An 18,398-nucleotide genomic window follows, 5' to 3' on the forward strand; every position below is an offset into this window, starting at 1 on the left:
CCCGTCCGTTCTTCTCTATTCCAGGTTAATCGCCTACTGTGAGATACTCTTCTTTCAGCAGCAGTCTTCTTCCAAATGCTAGAAATTACAGGAATTCGAGCATAAGCGAGGTTCTCGCTGCCTTTGGACCGTGGTCTCGCTTAAGTGTTTGGAGATCGTAAAAAACTCGAACACTCTGAGTGCGCTAGAAATTCCGTAGAATTCTAAGCACTCTGCGAAACCCCCACGAATTCGTCAAACGATATCGGCGGTGGTGGTCCTCTCGATTCCCGTAGAAATCGAGACAGGGGCAGGATCCCTCCTCAACGACCGGGGCTTATGTCAGGTAGGACCCGAGGTCCCCCCGGTAGCGCAGCCCCTAACGTGGGATCTTACAGAGAAATCTCTGTAGGATCCCTCCCCTTTCCCTCGTAGCCGTAAGGAGAGAGGGAATGGGGGAGGAATTGGATACTGGCTCGCCTTCCCAGCGGAACTAGCAGTTGGAGAAGAAAAGGAGCAGCCATCGCCTTACGGCGATGGCCTCTCAGAGCCTGGGAAAACGTATTGTCAGGAGGAAAACGTTTTCCCGAGGAGGGTTACGAACTCATACTGTAGGTAAGGGTCTGCCGCCACTGTGAACGTCGTTTGGGTGGGGCTGATCGACACCTGACAGGAGAGAGCCGATACCGTCCTCCGACTCATTCCAGTCCTCGTCGAGGTCGAAACCTCTCAGGAGGACCGAAGGGGTATTCAAATACGGTGTCCGAAGACACGTAGAAACGCCTCTGTCGCAGTAGAGGAGGTGAAGTAGCTTGTTCGACGGCCAGAACTGAGAGAGCCTTCTTGTCCGGAGACGAGAGACTACCTGGTTCAACACAGTCGGCAAGCTCCGATCGCGGCAGACCCACCGTCGATTTGGGTTCCCTCTGGGCCCCAAAACGACTCTAGCCGAGACATGGCTCTGCTGGTGGGAGCGGCGATCCTTCCCCGAGGTCGTTGTGCTGACGAATCAGCGCCATAACCTCGGCAAAGTTCCTCTGGATCTCGGAAGTCACAGCATCTTGCAGAGTGGGACCGTTAAGCCCTTCGAACAAGAGCATATTCCGAGAACCTTCCTCCTAAGAAGGGGGAACAGCGACAGCCCTCTCGGTCTTCTCCATCCACTTGCGCATACGTCCTGGCCGGTCCAAGAACCGTGCCTGGCACGTAGGGCGTCGTGGTGGGATCATGAGGGGCGCACCCCTCACGATCACTCCTCAATACCTCGCTCCTCCCGGTGTAACCGAGGAGGTTGAAGTACGGGAGAGGCAGACCTGACGCTCCCTCCTCGCTCGCTGGCAGAACCAGCAGGCTTGGGGGAAGGGCTGCAGGCGACGTCAACCTGCAGTGGCGATCGAGCTGCAGGCCTGGTCGAACCGTCTCGCTGTGGAGAACGGCTGGGGAACTTGAAGCACAGCGGCCCCGATCTCGAGTGTCAGAAGAGCTGGTGCTGGTTGCCGTACCCGATCGCTCTCTGTGAGAGCGACGGTCAGGCGACCTGCAGGCTCCACTGTCACAGTGAGACCGGTGCTTGTCCTCACGGCACGTCACGTCACTGGTTCCAGCCGTGGCTGGCAACCGGCGAACGGAGACCTTTCCCAGCCCTCAGCCCGTGCCGGTCGTGGACCGTCACGTCCCCGGGTAGCCAGCTGGTCGCCGCGAGAGCGAGAGCTGGTCTGGTGAGAGTCGCTGTGAGCGGCTGTCACCAGTCTTCCGCCCCGTGCCGTGAACCTGACGCTGAGCGGGCTCAGAGGTCTGGTTCCTGGCTGCACGGTCGCTGGTAGGCGACCGTACACTCGGTACCTCCCGCGAACGAGAGGCCGAGACGGACCCTGATGCAGTGGCAGAACCACTGACACCAGGCGAGGAAGTACCGGTGTTAGCCGGTACCCCTCTGGTCCCCGTAGTCTTCTTCCTTGCGGAAGAAGAGACGGGTCCCGCTCCCGAAGGAGCGGGAGGACCAGCGGAAGGAACCCTCCCGTCCCACCGAGGTGAGACGGGTCCCGAGAAGCTCCCGAGGGAGACTTCTTAGGAGGGAGGAGGCAACCTTCTTCTTCCTTGGCTGTGAAGCCTTAGAAGTCGAAGGGGAAGAGGCGGCAGCGACGACGATGAAGATGAAGACGACGACGACGACACCTTCCTCCTCTTCTTCGTCAGCTTCCTCAGGACAGACGTAAGATCTGCCATCCAGGGCGGAGCCGGGGCTGCTGTAGCCGAAGCCACAGGGCCCTCCCGGGGACGCACCTGTACAGACAGACCATAGTCTGGGGTAGTACCACACGAACAGGGACGCGTCAGCAGGTATGGGCATCTCAGGAACAGCAGGCACGGCCAGCACAGCATCGGTAGGGACAGCCAGCGCAGCAACGGCAGGGACAGCCAGCGCAGCAACGGCAGGGACAGCCAGCGCAGCAACGGCAGGGACAGCCAGCGCAGCAACTGCATGGACAGTCAGCCCAGAATCGGTAGGTACGGCAGGCAGCACCGGAAACACAGGAAGTGGAGCAGCAGCCAGCAACATCCTGGTACCGGCGGCAGGTCCAGGGGCGAGCTCTAGGGCAGCGGAAATGTGGTCGCGGCAGCGCGGCAACCACGAGCGGCGGCGGCACGCCCCCCTCTCGGTAAGGCGAACTGCACTTCACAGCGGCTGTAGGCAAGACTGTTACCACGTGAGGCGAGTACACCAGGTGAGGAGGGACGTCGTCACCTGGAGCGTGGTCACCACTCCATGGGTGACCGCAGTAGGCCCAGACATAGAAACCGCAGCCCCTGGACACTAGCACGCCCTGCAAATGGAAGGACGCCCATACCTCACCAAGGTCCACCCTCGTGGCAGTAGCACCTGCAGAAATAACAGTAGTAGTGATTAGTGGGGGGGGAAGTCCCCTCGCGCGGGGGGTGAGCCCCACACCGAACAAGTGGAAGACCCCGAATACAATTGTACATCGGGCACCGAGCGCCCTCCCCCGCGCTCGACGGATCGGGCGAGGAGAAGAACGCAGATAACCTCCCCCCCCGAAGGGGAAGGGCCATCTGATGGGAGCTGAGTCGGGGGGGGGGGGGGGGGGGGGGGGGTGTTCTCGTTCCCCACCCCCGCACAGCACCCATGTACCCAACAATAATAATAAGAGCCCGAGAGCAATCGTGCCCTCGCCCGAATGCAAGGGCATAAGGATCAATTCCCTGACTGAGCGGAACTTGAACCAAATAAATATTGATGCAATCAATAATAAAAGGAATAAAATGAAAAAGAATCTTGCATTACGATTCACTTCACAATGAATAAGGGCTCGGATCGAGTGCATTTGCGCCCTCGGTACCGAGCGCAAGGGTAAAAGGATCCATTCCCGATTATGAACGGAAACCTTGATCCATAATGAATTGATGCAATCAAAATATATATGAAAATGAAAAAGAATACTGCGCTTGCGATTTCACTTCATACAAATAAAAAGGGGAAGGATCAATTCCCGGGAAATAGCGGAAACATTGATCCAAGTAAATAATGCAATCTCAATAAAATATGAAAATGAAAAAGAACTGCACTTGCGATTTCACTTCATTCAAATAAAAAGGGGAAAGGATCAATTTCCGGGTAAGAGCGGAAACTGATCCAAAATGAGTATTGCTACAATAAAAAAAATATATGAAAATGAAAAAGAATACTGTACTTGCGATTCCAACTTCCATAGCAGAATTAAGTTTTCGTGCCGAGCGCATTTCGCTCGGCAACAAGCATACAGGTCAAAAAAATATAAATGAAAAGGGCACTTACTTACGATTTTCATCTACACATTTCCAACCAAAATATAAGCGCGGAGCGAGCGCTCTCCCGCCCTCGGCACCGAGCATACACAATACGAGGATCATTTCTGGGGAAAATGAATTCCCGCACTTACGCCCTTCAGACCCGGCACTCGGGTAATCGGAGGGCGTGGAGAAACCAAGATCCTTTAATTTGCAATTGAATTCAATGGAAATAAATATGAAATGATTGTACTTACAATTCAGTTTCACTAGATAAATAGAAAAAGAAAAACACAACCATGCGAAAGCAACGACGATGAAGCGGGCAGAGAGCGATGATACACGTCTACACGCCAGCAGGCCGAAAGCAAAAGTGGTTTGTTTACCTCCCAGTCGCGCGCGCGCGCCTGTCGGACAAGCAGTTAACTACCGAACCCCTTGTTCGAAAGCTTACGACCTATCCAGCTGCCGCTAGTACCTTCCTATTGTAATAGGACCGAAGGTTTGTATGTCGTGTCGGAACAAATTAACTTTTCCTTCTTGAAGTTACCATACATCTAGTATGAAGTTCTACTTCACAAGTGCAATCACACATTTTTTTAAGACAAATCACTAAAACAAATCACAATCCAGAGGGGCCCAAACACTACAAAGATTAAATTTTCTTAACAAACTGCCACAAAGTTTGAGCATGTTATGGAATATACATTATACATTTAAAAGGGCACTGCACATGCAATGTACCCATTAATGTCAAGGACAAATATTTCTGTCACTTTAAGTTACATCATTTCTAAATTGTTTTAAGTATCCCTCCTCATATTTCATATACAGTGGTACCTCGAGATACGAAATTAATCCGTTCCGAGGCGGCCTTCGTATAATGAGTTTTTCGTATCTTGGAACACATTTTACATGTAAAATGGCTAATCCGTTCCAAGCCCTCCAAAAACACCCCATTAAATTTCATAATAAAGTTAAATTGACCTATAAACAATGAAATACTACAACAATTTGGACCATTCAATACCTAAATTAAGAATAAAAATCCAAAACCTGTAAATAAAGTGTATACGTATTAGTGTACAAGAAATATTATTACTGTAACGTAAAATGTGGAAGCTTACCTTTCGAGTGAGGCTATCTCCGATAGTGGCGGCAGAGGAGGAGGAGGACAAACGGCAGATAACGTACGTACGTACATACACTTAACTTTACGAAAACACATAAAAAATTTAAGGAAAACTATAAAACTAAAATTTACGAAACACCTTAACAAAACTGTAACACTTAACTTACAAAAATCTAGAAATTACGTAAAAAAAAAATTTTATTTTTTTTATTTTTAACTTTTTTTACTTTTACGTAGGCTTTTTTTTTTTTTTTTTTTTTTTTTTTTTTTACAGAATTTCAACGTCATCACCGCTTTCAACGTTCTGTTTTTCATCACTTGGTTCTTCCTTTTTGCTTTCAACTTTCTGTTTTTTATCACTTGGTTCTTCCTTTTTGCTTTCAACTTTCTGTTTTTTATCTCTTGGTTCTTCCTTTTTGCTTACTCCTGCTAATGCTGAAGGCCTCTTTAAAAAATAACGATCCAAGGAAGATTGCTTCTGCCTACTTTTCACAATGTTCCTAAAACGACTCAGGCAAACGTCATCGAACTGCACAAGCATACGACCTGTGTGAGCCTTTTCGGGGTGTCTTTTTTCGATAAACGATTGCACTTTATGAAAAGTGCCTAGAATATCCTTAATTTCTGCCGTTGTCATAGGCTCCTCCGCCTCTTCCTCGCCGCTGCTAGAGAACTCCTCTTGAACGACGTTAAGTTGCATGGCCTCCAACTCCTTCAGGTCATCCGTCGTAAGCTCCTCATTGGTGCTCCTCGAGAAGGTCGTTGATGTCGTCCTCGTGGACGACCAGCCCCATGGACTTGCCGAGTGCAACGGTCTCGTCAAGATCTGGTTCCAAAACAGTTTCGGGATCGTCAACTGTTTCTGACTCTGCAGCACCAGCTTCGCCCATGTCGAATCCCTCGAAGTCTCTGGCGGATACGGCATCAGGCCAGAGTTTCCTCCACAAGGAATTCAAGGTTCGCCTCGAAACCTCCTGCCAAGCTAGGTCAATGAGTCGGATGCAAATGACGATGTCGAAATGCTCCTTCCAAAATTGACGCAAGGTGAGGTTTGTGGTATCAGTGATGTCGAAATGCTCCTTCCAAAATTGACGCAAGGTGAGGTTTGTGGTAACAGTGATGTCGAAACATCTCTTGAAAAGATGTTTCGTGTACAGCTTCTTAAAGTTCGCTATCACTTGCTGGTCCATGGGCTGGAGGAGAGGGGTGGTGTTGGGCGGAAGAAAAAGAATCTTAACGAAGGAATACTCCGCTAGGATATCTTCCTCGAGGCCAGGAGGGTGGGGAGGGGCATTGTCCAACACCAGCAGACATTTCAGGGGGAGGCGCTTCTCTTCCAAAAAACTCTTCACAGTCGGGCCGAAACACAGATTTACCCACTCGGTGAACAAAAGCCTCGTTACCCAGGCTTTTGCATTAGCCCTCCACATCACTGGAAGCTTCTCCTTCAACACTTTGTGGGCCTTGAAGGCTCGAGGAGTCTCGGAGTGATACACCAGTAGGGCTTCACCTTGCAATCCCCACTGGCGTTCGAACAAAGTGCGAGCGTAAGCCTGTCTTTCATAGGCTTATGCCCGGGTAGCTTCTTCTCTTCCTCCGTTATGTACGTCCGACGAGGCATTTTTTTCCAAAAATGGCCAGTCTCATCACAGTTGAAAACCTGCTGAGAACTGTAGCCTTCCTTGGTCATCATCTCGTCGAAAGTCTTCTTAAATGCTTCGGCCACTTTCGTGTCCGAGCTGGCAGCCTCCCCATGACGCACCACCGAATGGATGCCAGTCCGTTTACAGAATTTCTCGAACCAGCCATGCGAAGCCTTGAACTCTGGGGTTGGCGTTGAAGTCCCTTCCCCTCCCTCGTCTTCCGCCTGCGCAATCAAATTGCCGAAAATAGCACTGGCCTTGTGAGCGATTGCCGTCTCCGTTACTGTATCGCCAGCGATTTCTTTGTCTTTTATCCAGATGAGGAGCAGCTGTTCCATCTCGTCGTGCACATGGCTCCCCTTGCTGGACAAAATAGTGATGCCCTTCGACAGTGAGTTGCTTTGATGGCATCCTTCTGTTTAAGGATCGTGCCTATTGTCGACGGATTACGGCTGTATTCCTTTGCGATCACACTCAATCGCATACCAGCTTCGTACTTCTTTATGATCTCCATCTTTGTCTCCAAAGAAAGCATGCACTTCTTTCCGTGAATTTCAACTTTCTTGGGACCCATGACTACGTTAATTTACGTAAAGTTACACAATACATAATAATACAGTCTTCGCACAACACGATAATATGTACTGCAACGAAATCACTAATGAATTTACGTTACTAAACGAAATCGTTGGAGCAAACGAATGCCGATTGTGTACGGTAAAGTTTCGGGTGCGGAGTGGCCGAGCTAAAGCACGCCAACACGTACGTATAGAAGATGCATGATGGGAGGGATGCTGTCCAATCAGAGAGAAGGATCTCATGGCTTGGCTAGCATCAGGAACCAATGGGAGAGCAGGAGGATGGTGGCGAGTCTACTATAACTAAGATGGCGGCGTGCAGCGCGAGTTTCAAAATTGTTATGGGGCGAATCTCGGACTTTCAGAAACCTTTCGTATCTTGAAAACTTTTCGTATGTAGAGCAGTAAAATTTTTCGCATTGGCTTTCGTAACTTGGATTTTTCGTAAGTTGAGCCTTTCATATCTCGAGGTACTACTGTACTTTACACTGTTTTTGTGTCAAGCTTAAGTCACACAAAAAAATCCCCAAAGGTTATAAGTCCGCTGAAATTTAATTGAACCCTCTAGCATAACTGTTCATTAACACACTATTAGTTCCAAAGCAACACTGAAACTCACAGATCATCATAAAAAATATCATCTTTAAAGTGCTTTAATCACACCACAAGTGAATATCTGACCGATCTTTGAGCCGATCTCAAATATGTGTTATTTAATAAGGATATAAAATTAGAGCATGAAAATTAGAAGAAGTAGGACAGAAATGCAGCTGAAGCAGAAAGGTCACTTAAAAAGAAAAGCTTAGAACTAAATTGTCATATATTACACTAGATTACCTATACCTTGCATTCCTTTGGTAAGCATGTGGAGGAGGATACACTAGTAACATATGAAATAATTAGCCAGTATAGTAAGGTCTTACACTTAAAATGAAAAAGGCACAATCAACTTTTTTTGTTGCCTACCAGGTTTATGGTAACAAGGCCAGACATTATAAAAAAAATTATTAAATGCAAAATATATTAATTTTTCTAAAGGGAGCAGATGTATAAAAATTATAAATGCTCTCCTTGAGGGAGATGCAGACCATGTTTTATGAAGAATCTACTGCAACATATGTATAACTGTTTATGGAATGGAAAGGAAAAAAATTTAGGCCAAAGGCCAAGCGCTGGGACCTAAGAGGACATTCAGCGCTGAAAGGTAAATCGAGAGTAAAAAGATTTTGAAGGTGTGACAGGAGGAAAACCTCGCAGTTGCACTATGAATCAACTGTTAGAAGGTGGAAAGTAAGACAGAACAAAGAGAATATGAACGGCGGTACTATTGCTTCCTATTTTTTTTTTTTTTTTAAACCCTTCTGAATTGGGAAAAATATTGGCTAAATATTGCTGTATACATCATGAATACATATAAATATGAAACTTTCAATAATGCCTTACATCAATCACAGCATTTATGGCTTGAAGGGAGCATTGTCTAACACGTGCCATAAGAATAGATTCTTTTTCGCTTCCTCCCTCTAAATCAGAAAAATCGGTTTCAGATCCACTTGTACGAACTTCGACAGAGCTGTTGTCGCACGAGGCTGTCCCCGAAATACTTTCCTCACCGGCAACAATACCTATTAAAAGAAAAAAGAAATGTGAAAATTCTCCACTGCAGTATTTCAAGTAAGGGATGGCAGTGTTTGTGATACCAGCAGTTTAATATAATTACAGGCAGTCCCCAGTTATCAGCGGGGATTCTGTTCTCGGTGGGTGCTGGTAAGCGAAAACTGCCATTAACTGAAACTCAGAGATTTAGGACGCATATGATGCTGATAACCGGTTAATGGCACCTGTTAGGTATGCTATGGCGCCGATAACCGAACTTGGCCCATTATGGCGCCATAAGTCACCAATTTTAAGCGCCATAAAACCGGATTGCCATTAACCGAGAACACTGATAACCGGGAACTGCCTGTATTTGACTAACAGGTGGCATCAAAAGGAGCTTTAGCAAAATGACTCCCAACAAGCAAAGCACATACAGGTTTGTTATATTATCCCTTGGTTTTTTACTTAAGCATCTATGATAAAAAATATGATCTAATTTTCAAAATATAGTAAAAGCTTAAATACAGTTTAGATAAATTACCCGTGTTACTAGACGCATTTTCCTTATTTGTACCACTGTCTGTTCTTGCCCACTGTGGCTTTAAAGAAAGTGCAGCTAAAGCTGAAGCAGGAGGTGGACTTTTGATGCCAACAGCTACTCCTTCAATATTTGGCATTAAAGGGCAGGGGCCGGAGTTAGAATCTGCTGTTGATCGAGATGGCTGGGCCCTTTTTCGTCTCAGTCTTTTCCGTCGATTACGATTGGTGTAATTCTGTGACAAGAATTTGATTTTGAAGATAGTCACATTTCAATGTCTTGTTTACATACAAACACTTAGTCATGAACTCCCAGCAACCATGCCATACTACCAACTACCAATCCCTCTTCTTATGAAAATATTATTGTTAATCAAAATACTACATACTAGTGTTTCTATGAATCCAGATACAATAAAGAACAAAGACACAAATCATTACAAAATATATCCAAATATATATAGGTATATTTTTGTTAATTATAGACCATACACCTTCTTCCTACTAAAGTTAATAACATAACAGCAAAAAAGGGATGTGTTCATGCATCCTAACATTCTTAGTCTACAAACAAAAACTAGAACAATTTCTTCAGAAGACTTACTCTTGATGATACATCACTATCAACACCAGAAGAAATAGGGATATCAACTTCTGCTTCTGTCACATACCGCATCAGGTCACTATGGGCGAATCCGGGCAATCCATAGAACACAAATGGACGGCAAGCACTGACAATAATATTTCCAAGAACATCATTTGGTGCACAAACTACTAAATTGTATATAATATTTAAGGCTGAAGCAATTAAATTCAAATACAGTTTATGGGGGCAGATAGTGGGAATAGGTAACGGTTGTTTCAAAATGCGTATAACAATTCGCTGTATGCTAGACACCACTTCGGCAGGGAATATTTCATCTCCATGTTGACGAGTTTCTGTTATAACTTCTGGAGTTACATAAGTCAGGAGGTGCAAACACTGCATGGCAGGAGCAAGAACGTAATATGAAGAACTAAATTCTAGAGTACGAATTAGACTTCCCTGTGTGCCAGCAAGACTTGTATAAATCTGCAAATTGAAAAAACATAATACATTTTATCACATACTTTATAAGCAAAATATTTAAATTTAAAATTGTATTGGAAAGATTGGCCACAATGATAAAATTATCTTTAACTTCTGTACTATTTAATCATTATAAAAAGAATTTTATTTTGAAATCACAGTTTTTAAGAGAACTTAAAAGTTCCATATAAATATATGAAAAACATTTGAACCTTACTTCATCTGTATGATCAGGAGCATCTCGTAGAATGTTAGATAATGCTCTCAGTATTTCACATATTGTTTCTTCACTCTGAAATTCACCTGAACTTGCGTGCAGGGCTTTACTGAACCACAAGATGACTTTATCTGAAGTCTCCGATGATAACATGGCTGCTCCTTGGCGCCGAAGGAGTGAATTCAGGAGCTGGCACATGAGGTAGGAATAACGCTCTCCAGGTGTCACAGTGAAAGTGAGGCAATGCTCAATCAGTTTTTGAAGCTGCTGTAGAAAGAACATCAATTTGTACATTGTATAAATATATTATACATATCTCTCTATCTCCCGAGAGAGAGAGAGAGAGAGAGAGAGAGAGAGAGAGAGAGAGAGAGAAAATTTACCTGCCATCAACATGCAATATGTTCCAGTGAAATAACTATTCTACCAAACTTGCCTAGACTTGAATGTCTTTGTCCTTAGTTATAAAAAGCTCTGAAATTCCAGCAGATGTCCCATACATAGGAATTAAAATTTCTGTATAGAGACCATCCACCAAAACTTGAGGTAAGCAATAAGTTTATGGTAGGTCAAGGGGGTTGGGTCCAGATAGGACATTATGATCCAGGTTAGGTTACCTTGGGTTACCACAGAATTTGTTTTGAACTACAGTTGTCTAACTTCGGTATTGTTTTATTTTTCTCATTTTCACTATAAGCATAGCCTGGGTCATGTGTTTTCACATGGCTTCTTTTTGTGCTTTTGGCCTCGTTTACTCACCCTAGGCCTACCCTATCAATGTTAACTCTACACTATTCACGTTTTCCTTTTCCCACCCTATATGTATCCCTATTTCTCTGTTCATGCAGATAGACAATGGCCTCTGAGTGCAGTATTGCTATTTTTATATAAAAAGATTTGCATTACATACCATAAGTAACTACCAGTACTTCTGTTCACTCTACAACCTTTTCTTAAGACAAAATATTTGGAAATGTTTAGTTGCTGGGAGAATGGTAGGAAACAGAAAATGTAACTCCTGTGTTTATCTATGTTGCCATGTTGTGAAGGAGTGTTCTTCAATTCTATTCAGTCTAAAATACTACCCTTTCCATATCTGTGTCATAACTACAATAGTTACCAACCAATGAGGAATGGTTTTTTACTATAGTACAGTGTTTATGTGATTCAACCAATATTATTATTCTTTTCATGGTTTGTCTAATAAGTGGTGTATCTTGGAATGTGCATTGCTGCTTGATGATATTTACTGAATCTTTATATAAAGTATACAAATCATTCTATCTATTAGTAACTCACTAATGTTATAAGTTCCCAAAAAGTACTTTATTAGGAAATACCATGTTGGAAAATGACAACAGGCCTTAGTAAGGAAATTTTGTAAAGAATTAAGTTTTGTATCTAAATAGAATGTATTGTTTTATGATAGTTTTTTTACATGAATATGACAACTTTGGCATTCATTACTCTCAGACAAGTTTGCTTAACTTATGGTAAGCGTATTACAACAGCACTTTTGAGTTAAGCACAAAAACAACAAGGAAACCACAATATTACTAGTGCATTATGCCTTCTGGTGAGGCTAGTATTGGGGAGTTAGGAAGCAGGGACTGCCCTTTCTCTTGTGTTAGGAAAGATTACAACAGGAAGCATTCCTTCAGTTAGACTGGAGGTTTAACAGGGATTACAACTAAGCTACCTGCAACTTAGTCCGATAGGTTATGGCACCCTTGGTTTGGCTAAGATGAATCCATTTGCTTCACTCACTTTTGTTTCCCTCATTCAAAAACCTTGGTTCCCAAGGATCTGATAATCTATAAGTGAGATAGGCTAGCCAGTAATGAAGCAATTCTGATGAAAATGAACGGTAAACTGTACATACTATAAACTCTAATTTCCTAACCAACACACAATTTAATGTCAGAAATGGTCAAATAACGATCATAGTATTGGCATTCTTTAATTGAGCAAGTACTACATAAAGTGCCTCAGTGGCATGATCAGTTTGGTCTTGGCCTGCCACCTCGGTGGCCTTGAGTTCGATTCTCGGCCATTCCATCGAGGGGTCAGAGATGTGTATTTCTGGTGACAGAAGTGCAATCGCGACGTGGCTCGGAAGTCACATAAAGCCATTGGTCCCGTTGCTGGATAACCACTGGTTTCATGCAATGTAAAAACACCATACAAACAAAAAAGTACTACATAAATAGTTGTGTAATTACCAATAAGTGGTGTAATGACCAAAAAAAAAAATGAAGGCTTACACCTCGTGCCCTTGGTTATGTTAGGGAGGGCAAAGTAAGGTTGCATCAATGTATTTTATTCACTGACTTATATAAGACCTTCATGATCAAGTCTGGTAGACTTCAGCAACCCCCTAACGTCAGGTCACTTAGCCCTAAGACAGGTTAGGTTTGGCAAACTGGCTTTGTAATTAATACTGAATAAGTTAGACATGAAACATGATATTGTTAAGATACAATAAAGTTTGTTCATACTTACCTGGCAGGTATATATATTTTAAGTACCCACCCACCTCCCCTCAGGAGACAGTGGAGATAGAAATCTGATAGAAAATGGGAATGGTTCCTGATACCCGCCTCCCAGCGGCGGGAATGGGTACTAACCACCCTACTCCCACTACGTGTGTCGTAAGTTTTTAGAAATTCTGTCGGACTTCAGAGAATACAGCTATATATATATCTGCCAGGTAAGTATGAACAAACTTTATTGTATCTTAACAATATCATTTTGTTCATGAAACTTACCTGTCAGATATATATATAGCTGAATCCCACCTTTGGCGGTGGGAGAGACAGAAAAGGATTTTAGGAAACATATAAATGTAGATGATTGACATCTTGGTTCCTTACCTGTTAGCATAGCTGACTTTGTGATTACTGTCACCCAAGCCTGCTTCTGCTTCACTAGAGTTACCAACAAGGTAGTGACCTGTGTAGTTGGTGCGCTCTAGATGATCTGTCAACGGGGACGGGACCACAATGTGACTAGACCATGACCATACTTCTGAGGGCAACGAGGCAAAACCACCACCTCAGTTAGCCTAACAAAATACTCCCATATACCAAAGGCTAAAAGAAGGGACGACCGCATTCGGCGGCCGACCCTACAACCATAAACATTACAAATATTAAAAACTCACCTACCCTTTTCTATGGGAAAGGATGAGCGCTACCTCCTGCCCCCAAAATATTGTCTGCGGCGATGTATGGTCCAAGAGAGTAACAGTTTTCATATGTCGTTCTCACCTCCCGTAGGTAGTGCGAGGCGAACACTGAGTTACTCCTCCAAAAAGTGGCACTTAAAATGTCTTTAAGGGCCATATTTTTCTGAAAGGCTATCGAGGTCGAAATAGCCCTTACTTCGTGCGCGTTAACTTTTAACAGCCTAAAGTCACTGTCTTTGCAAGAAGAGTGCGCCTTCTTTATGGTGTTTCTTAAAAAGAATGCCAGTGCATTCTTGGACATGGGCATATTTGGTCTCTTGACCGAACACCATAAGTTCTCCGCAGAACCTCTACAATCCTTTGTTCTACGAAGATATTCTCTAAGAGCCCTAACAGGACACAGGACTCTTTCTGGCTCTTGACCAATGATCTCTGCCATACCCTTGATCTCGAACGTTTTAGGCCAAGGATTGGAAGGGTTTTCGTTCTTAGCCAGAAAAGACATACCCAAAGAGCAGACCGCATTATGCCCTTTGAAGCCGACGTGTTTACTAATAGCCTGTATTTCGCTAACTCTCTTCGCCATCGCCAGAGCAGTTAGGAATACAGTTTTCTTCGTCAAATCTCACAAAGATGTAGAGTAAAGAGGTTCAAAGCGACTTGACATTAAAAACTTGAGGACCACATCCAGGTTCCACGAAGGTAACTTTGGTAGCGGCACCTTGGTGGTCTCGAAAGATCTCAATAGATCATGGAGATCCTTGTTATTAGCGAGGTCAAGACCTTTATGGCGAAAAATGATATTGTTATAATACAATAAAGTTTCATACATACTTACCTGGCAGATATATACATAGCTAAGACTCCGTCGTCCCCGACAGAAATTCAAATTTCGCGCCACTCGCTACCGGTAGGTCAGGTGATCTACCTGCCTGCCCTGGGCGGCAGGACTAGGAACCATTCCCGTTTTCTATCATATTTTCTCTCTTCCACCTGTCTCCTGCGGGGAGGCTGGGTGGGCCATTAATCGTATATATCTGCCAGGTAAGTATGTATGAAACTTTATTGTATTATAACAATATCATTTTCATACAATGAACTTACCTGTCAGATATATACATAGCTGATTGGCACCCTTTGGTGGAGGGTCAGAGAGCATAATATGGAATAGACAGGTAAACAACATATGTTGTAGGTATAAAAGAAAAAAGAAAAAACCATTGGTTCCTACCTGATAGGTGGTAGACTTCGTGGCTGTAGACCGGTAGTCTGCATCACCTCAAGACTTTAGCGAGATATTAGATCTATGGCTAGAGTTCTTGTGGGTCTGTCGATGGGTATAAGAACCGCTTACTCGGCAGAGCCTAAAAGGACTTTGTCAATGGGTACTGGACCACTTCTATGACAACACACCTTGTGAAGGAGCATAACCAATCCCGACCACCTGATCCTAACCACCATGTTAGTATATAGAATTGTTCTGAGTTATCCCCGAACTCATAACAAACAACCCATAACTCGAAACGAAAAACTCATTCATACAAAAATTCTCAAAAAAAAAAATTTTAATACTCCCCTAAAAGATATCACAAGAGTTCCTTACTGAACAACAGTGACTGGCCGCCAGTGCAGCACCGAGCCCTCTTTGTCAGCAGAAATCTAGAACATATCTAGTAGAAGGTATGTACAAATTTAAGGATTGGTGTTTGCTCCCGTACCCAGTATTGTATCCGCCGATACAAATGGTCCCAGAGAAAAACATTTCTCGTAGGTCACGCGCGAACGTCTTTAATATAGTGAGATGCAAAAAACTGAATTGCACCTCCAATATGTCGTGTCAATGATTTTCTTTAATGACATATTCTTCTGAAAAGAGAGAGACGTCGCCACTGCTCTAACTTCATGGGCTTTTACTCTTAAAAGCGGAAAAGAGTCGTCAGGACAGAACTTGTGAGCATCCGTAATGACGCTCCTAATGAAGAAAGCTAATGCGTTCTTAGACATGATTCTTGTGGGGTCCTTAATCGAACACCAAAGACTTTGTCTAGAGCCTCCCATTTGTTTCTTTCTTTATAAGAAGAACTTCAAGGCTCTTACCGGGCAAAGAGACCTCTCTGTTTCTCTCCCTACTAGACTCGATAAGCCTTTGATCTCGAATCTCTTGGGCCAGGGATTCGATGGATTTTCATTCTTCGCTAGAAACAGAGTTCTAAACGAGCAAAAGGCCGAGTCTTTGTTAAAGCCGACTTCATCTTCTAGGGCATGAAGTTCGCCAACTCTTTTGCTGTCGCCAAAGATAGGAGAAACAAGCATTTTCTTGTTATATCCCTGAACGAAGCTACGTGGGGAGGCTCAAATCTGTCAGACGAAAGAACTTGAGAACTACGTCCAGGTTCCAGCTGGGTGGAGTTAGTTCCTTCGATTTTGGTCGTTTCAAACGATCTAATCAAGTCGTGCAGATCTTTATTGTCAGCAATGTCTAGGCTCTGTTTTCTAAATACTGCCGACAGCATGCTCCTGTATCCTTTGATTGTCGATACAGACAAATGAGAGACCTCTCTCAAGAACAATAGGAAATCGGCGATTTCGGTTATAGAGGTACTGGAGGAGGACAACTTCTTAGACTTACACCACCTTCTGAATACCTCCCACTTCGACTGATAGACTCGTCTAGTGGAAGCTCTGCGGGCTCTAGCGATAGCGCTTGCAGCTTCGCGAGAAAACCCCCTCGCTCTGACAAGTCTTTCGATAGTCGAAAGGCAGTCAGAGCGAGAGCGGGGAGGTTTTGATGAAACCTCTCGAAGTGTGGCTGTCTGAGAAGATCCATCCTTTTTGGAAGGGATCTTGGGAAGTCTACTGTCCACTCCAGCACCTCTGCAAACCAATCTTGTGCTGGCCAAAACGGGGCTATCAGGGTCATCCTTGTCCCGTTGGACGCTACGAACTTCTCAACACTTGTCCCAGGATTTTGAAAGGGGGGAAAGCGTACACGTCCACATGAGACCAGTCCAGTAGGAAGGCGTCGACCACGAGAGCTCTTGGGTCTTCCACCACTGAACAAAAGACTTCCAGTCTTTTGGAAAGGAATGTGGCGAACAGATCTACGTGAGGAGTGCCCCAAAGATCCCAAAGACTCTGACACACCTCTGAATGAAGAGTCCATTCTGTGTGAAGGACCTGGCTTCTCCTGCTCAATCTGTCCGCCCTGATGTTTCTCGTCCCCTGAACAAATCTTGTTAGGAGGGCGATGTTTCTTTGTGAGGCCCAAATTAGCAGATCTCTTGCTATCTCGTAAAGCGACACTGAGTGTGTTCCTCCCTGCTTCCGAATGTAGGACAGGGCTGTAGTGTTGTCCACATTCACTTGGACCACACTGTTCGTCACAAAGGGTTCGAAGAACTTTAGCGCTAAGTGAACTGCTAGAAGTTCTTTGCAATTTATGTGCCAGGACACCTGTGCTGCCTTCCAGGTGCCTGACACTTCTCTCGGTCCATAGTGTTGCTGCCCCAACCCTTCTCCGATGCGTCTGAATACAACACTCGGCTTGGGTTCGGAACTTCCAGAGAAATTCCCTTGTTCTCTTTCAGAGGGGACAACCACCATTGCAGGTGTGGTTCATCTCCAATTGGAAGGAGAAAACTGTCGGAGAGAAGTCCCGTTCTTCCAGTTCCACGATCTCCTTAGGAAAAAAACTGAAGAGGGCGAAGATGTAGTCTTCCTAGAGGAAAGAACTGTTCGAGCGAGGAAAGGGTGCCTAGTAGGCTTAACCATTCCCTCGCCGAAGTTCGTTCTTTCCCTAAGTAGAGAGAGACTTTTTCCAAGCCTCTCACGATTCTCTCTTGCGAAGGAAATACTCGAAAACCCCGAGAATCCATCTGAATCCCCAGATAGACCAAGTTCTGTCTGGGAATCAGCTGTGACTTCTCGAGGTTCACGAATAGTCCCAACGCCTTTATCAGGTCTAGGGTCAAAGAAAGGTCCTCCAAAACACTGTCTCTCTGTTCTGGCCCTCTGATGAGCCAATCGTCCAAATATAGAGAGATGTTGACGCCTTTGAGGTGAAGAAACCTCGCCACATTCTTCATCAGGCTTGTGAAGACCTGAGGAGCTGTGGATAGGCCGAAACACAAGGCCCTGAACTGAAAGATCCTTCCCCCCACCCCCCCCCCGTCATGAAACGGAGGGTTACTTCTTCGACGAAGGGTGAATCGGGACATGAAAATAGGCATCCTGGAGATCCAGCGACACCATCCAATCTCCTTGACGTAACGCCGCAAGGACTGAGGCCGAAGTCTCCATAGAGAACTTCTCCTTTCGAACGAACTTGTTCAGAGCGCTGACATCTAGAACTGGTCTCCAGCCCCCCGAGGCTTTCGCAACCAGGAAAAGCCGATTGTAAAACCCGGAGAGTTTTGCTCTAGAACCAGTTCTATAGCTCTTTTGTCCTACATTTGATTCACCATCAGACGAAGAGTATCCCTCAGTACAGGGTCCCTGTATCTGGCTGACAGTTCCCACGCGGACTAAATGGTCGTTAGTGGAGGACTGTCTTGGAAGGGGTAAAGATATCCCTTCCTGACCTATGGACATGGAAGAGGCGTCTGAGTTTATGAGTGACCAGGCGTCTGCAAATTCGAGAAGCCTGGCCCCCACTGGTGTTTGGAGGCTGTC

General features: G+C 44.8%; 2 protein-coding genes across 3 annotated transcripts in view; both read right to left on the minus strand.

The window, feature by feature from the left end:
- The window catches only part of LOC135199477 (leucine carboxyl methyltransferase 1-like), a 344,037-nt gene that overhangs the window by 199,754 nt on the left and 125,885 nt on the right, over positions 1 to 18,398 (minus strand). The window lies entirely within an intron of this gene.
- Positions 1 to 18,398, minus strand: part of LOC135199472 (HEAT repeat-containing protein 6-like) — a 138,267-nt gene that overhangs the window by 75,986 nt on the left and 43,883 nt on the right. The window contains exons 2-5 of one of the 2 annotated variants that reach the window (XM_064227562.1): positions 10,541 to 10,804; positions 9,859 to 10,326; positions 9,259 to 9,490; positions 8,562 to 8,743 (exon numbers count right to left, since the gene is read on the minus strand). In XM_064227562.1, the coding sequence (XP_064083632.1) occupies positions 8,562 to 8,743; positions 9,259 to 9,490; positions 9,859 to 10,326; positions 10,541 to 10,804 (1,146 nt within the window). Of the gene's footprint in view, positions 1 to 8,561; positions 8,744 to 9,258; positions 9,491 to 9,858; positions 10,327 to 10,540; positions 10,808 to 18,398 lie in introns of both variants that reach the window. The other variant, XM_064227561.1, reaches the window with a different exon arrangement.

The sequence above is a fragment of the Macrobrachium nipponense genome, chromosome 25 (assembly GCF_015104395.2).
Source record: "Macrobrachium nipponense isolate FS-2020 chromosome 25, ASM1510439v2, whole genome shotgun sequence".
NCBI lineage: Eukaryota > Metazoa > Arthropoda > Malacostraca > Decapoda > Palaemonidae > Macrobrachium > Macrobrachium nipponense.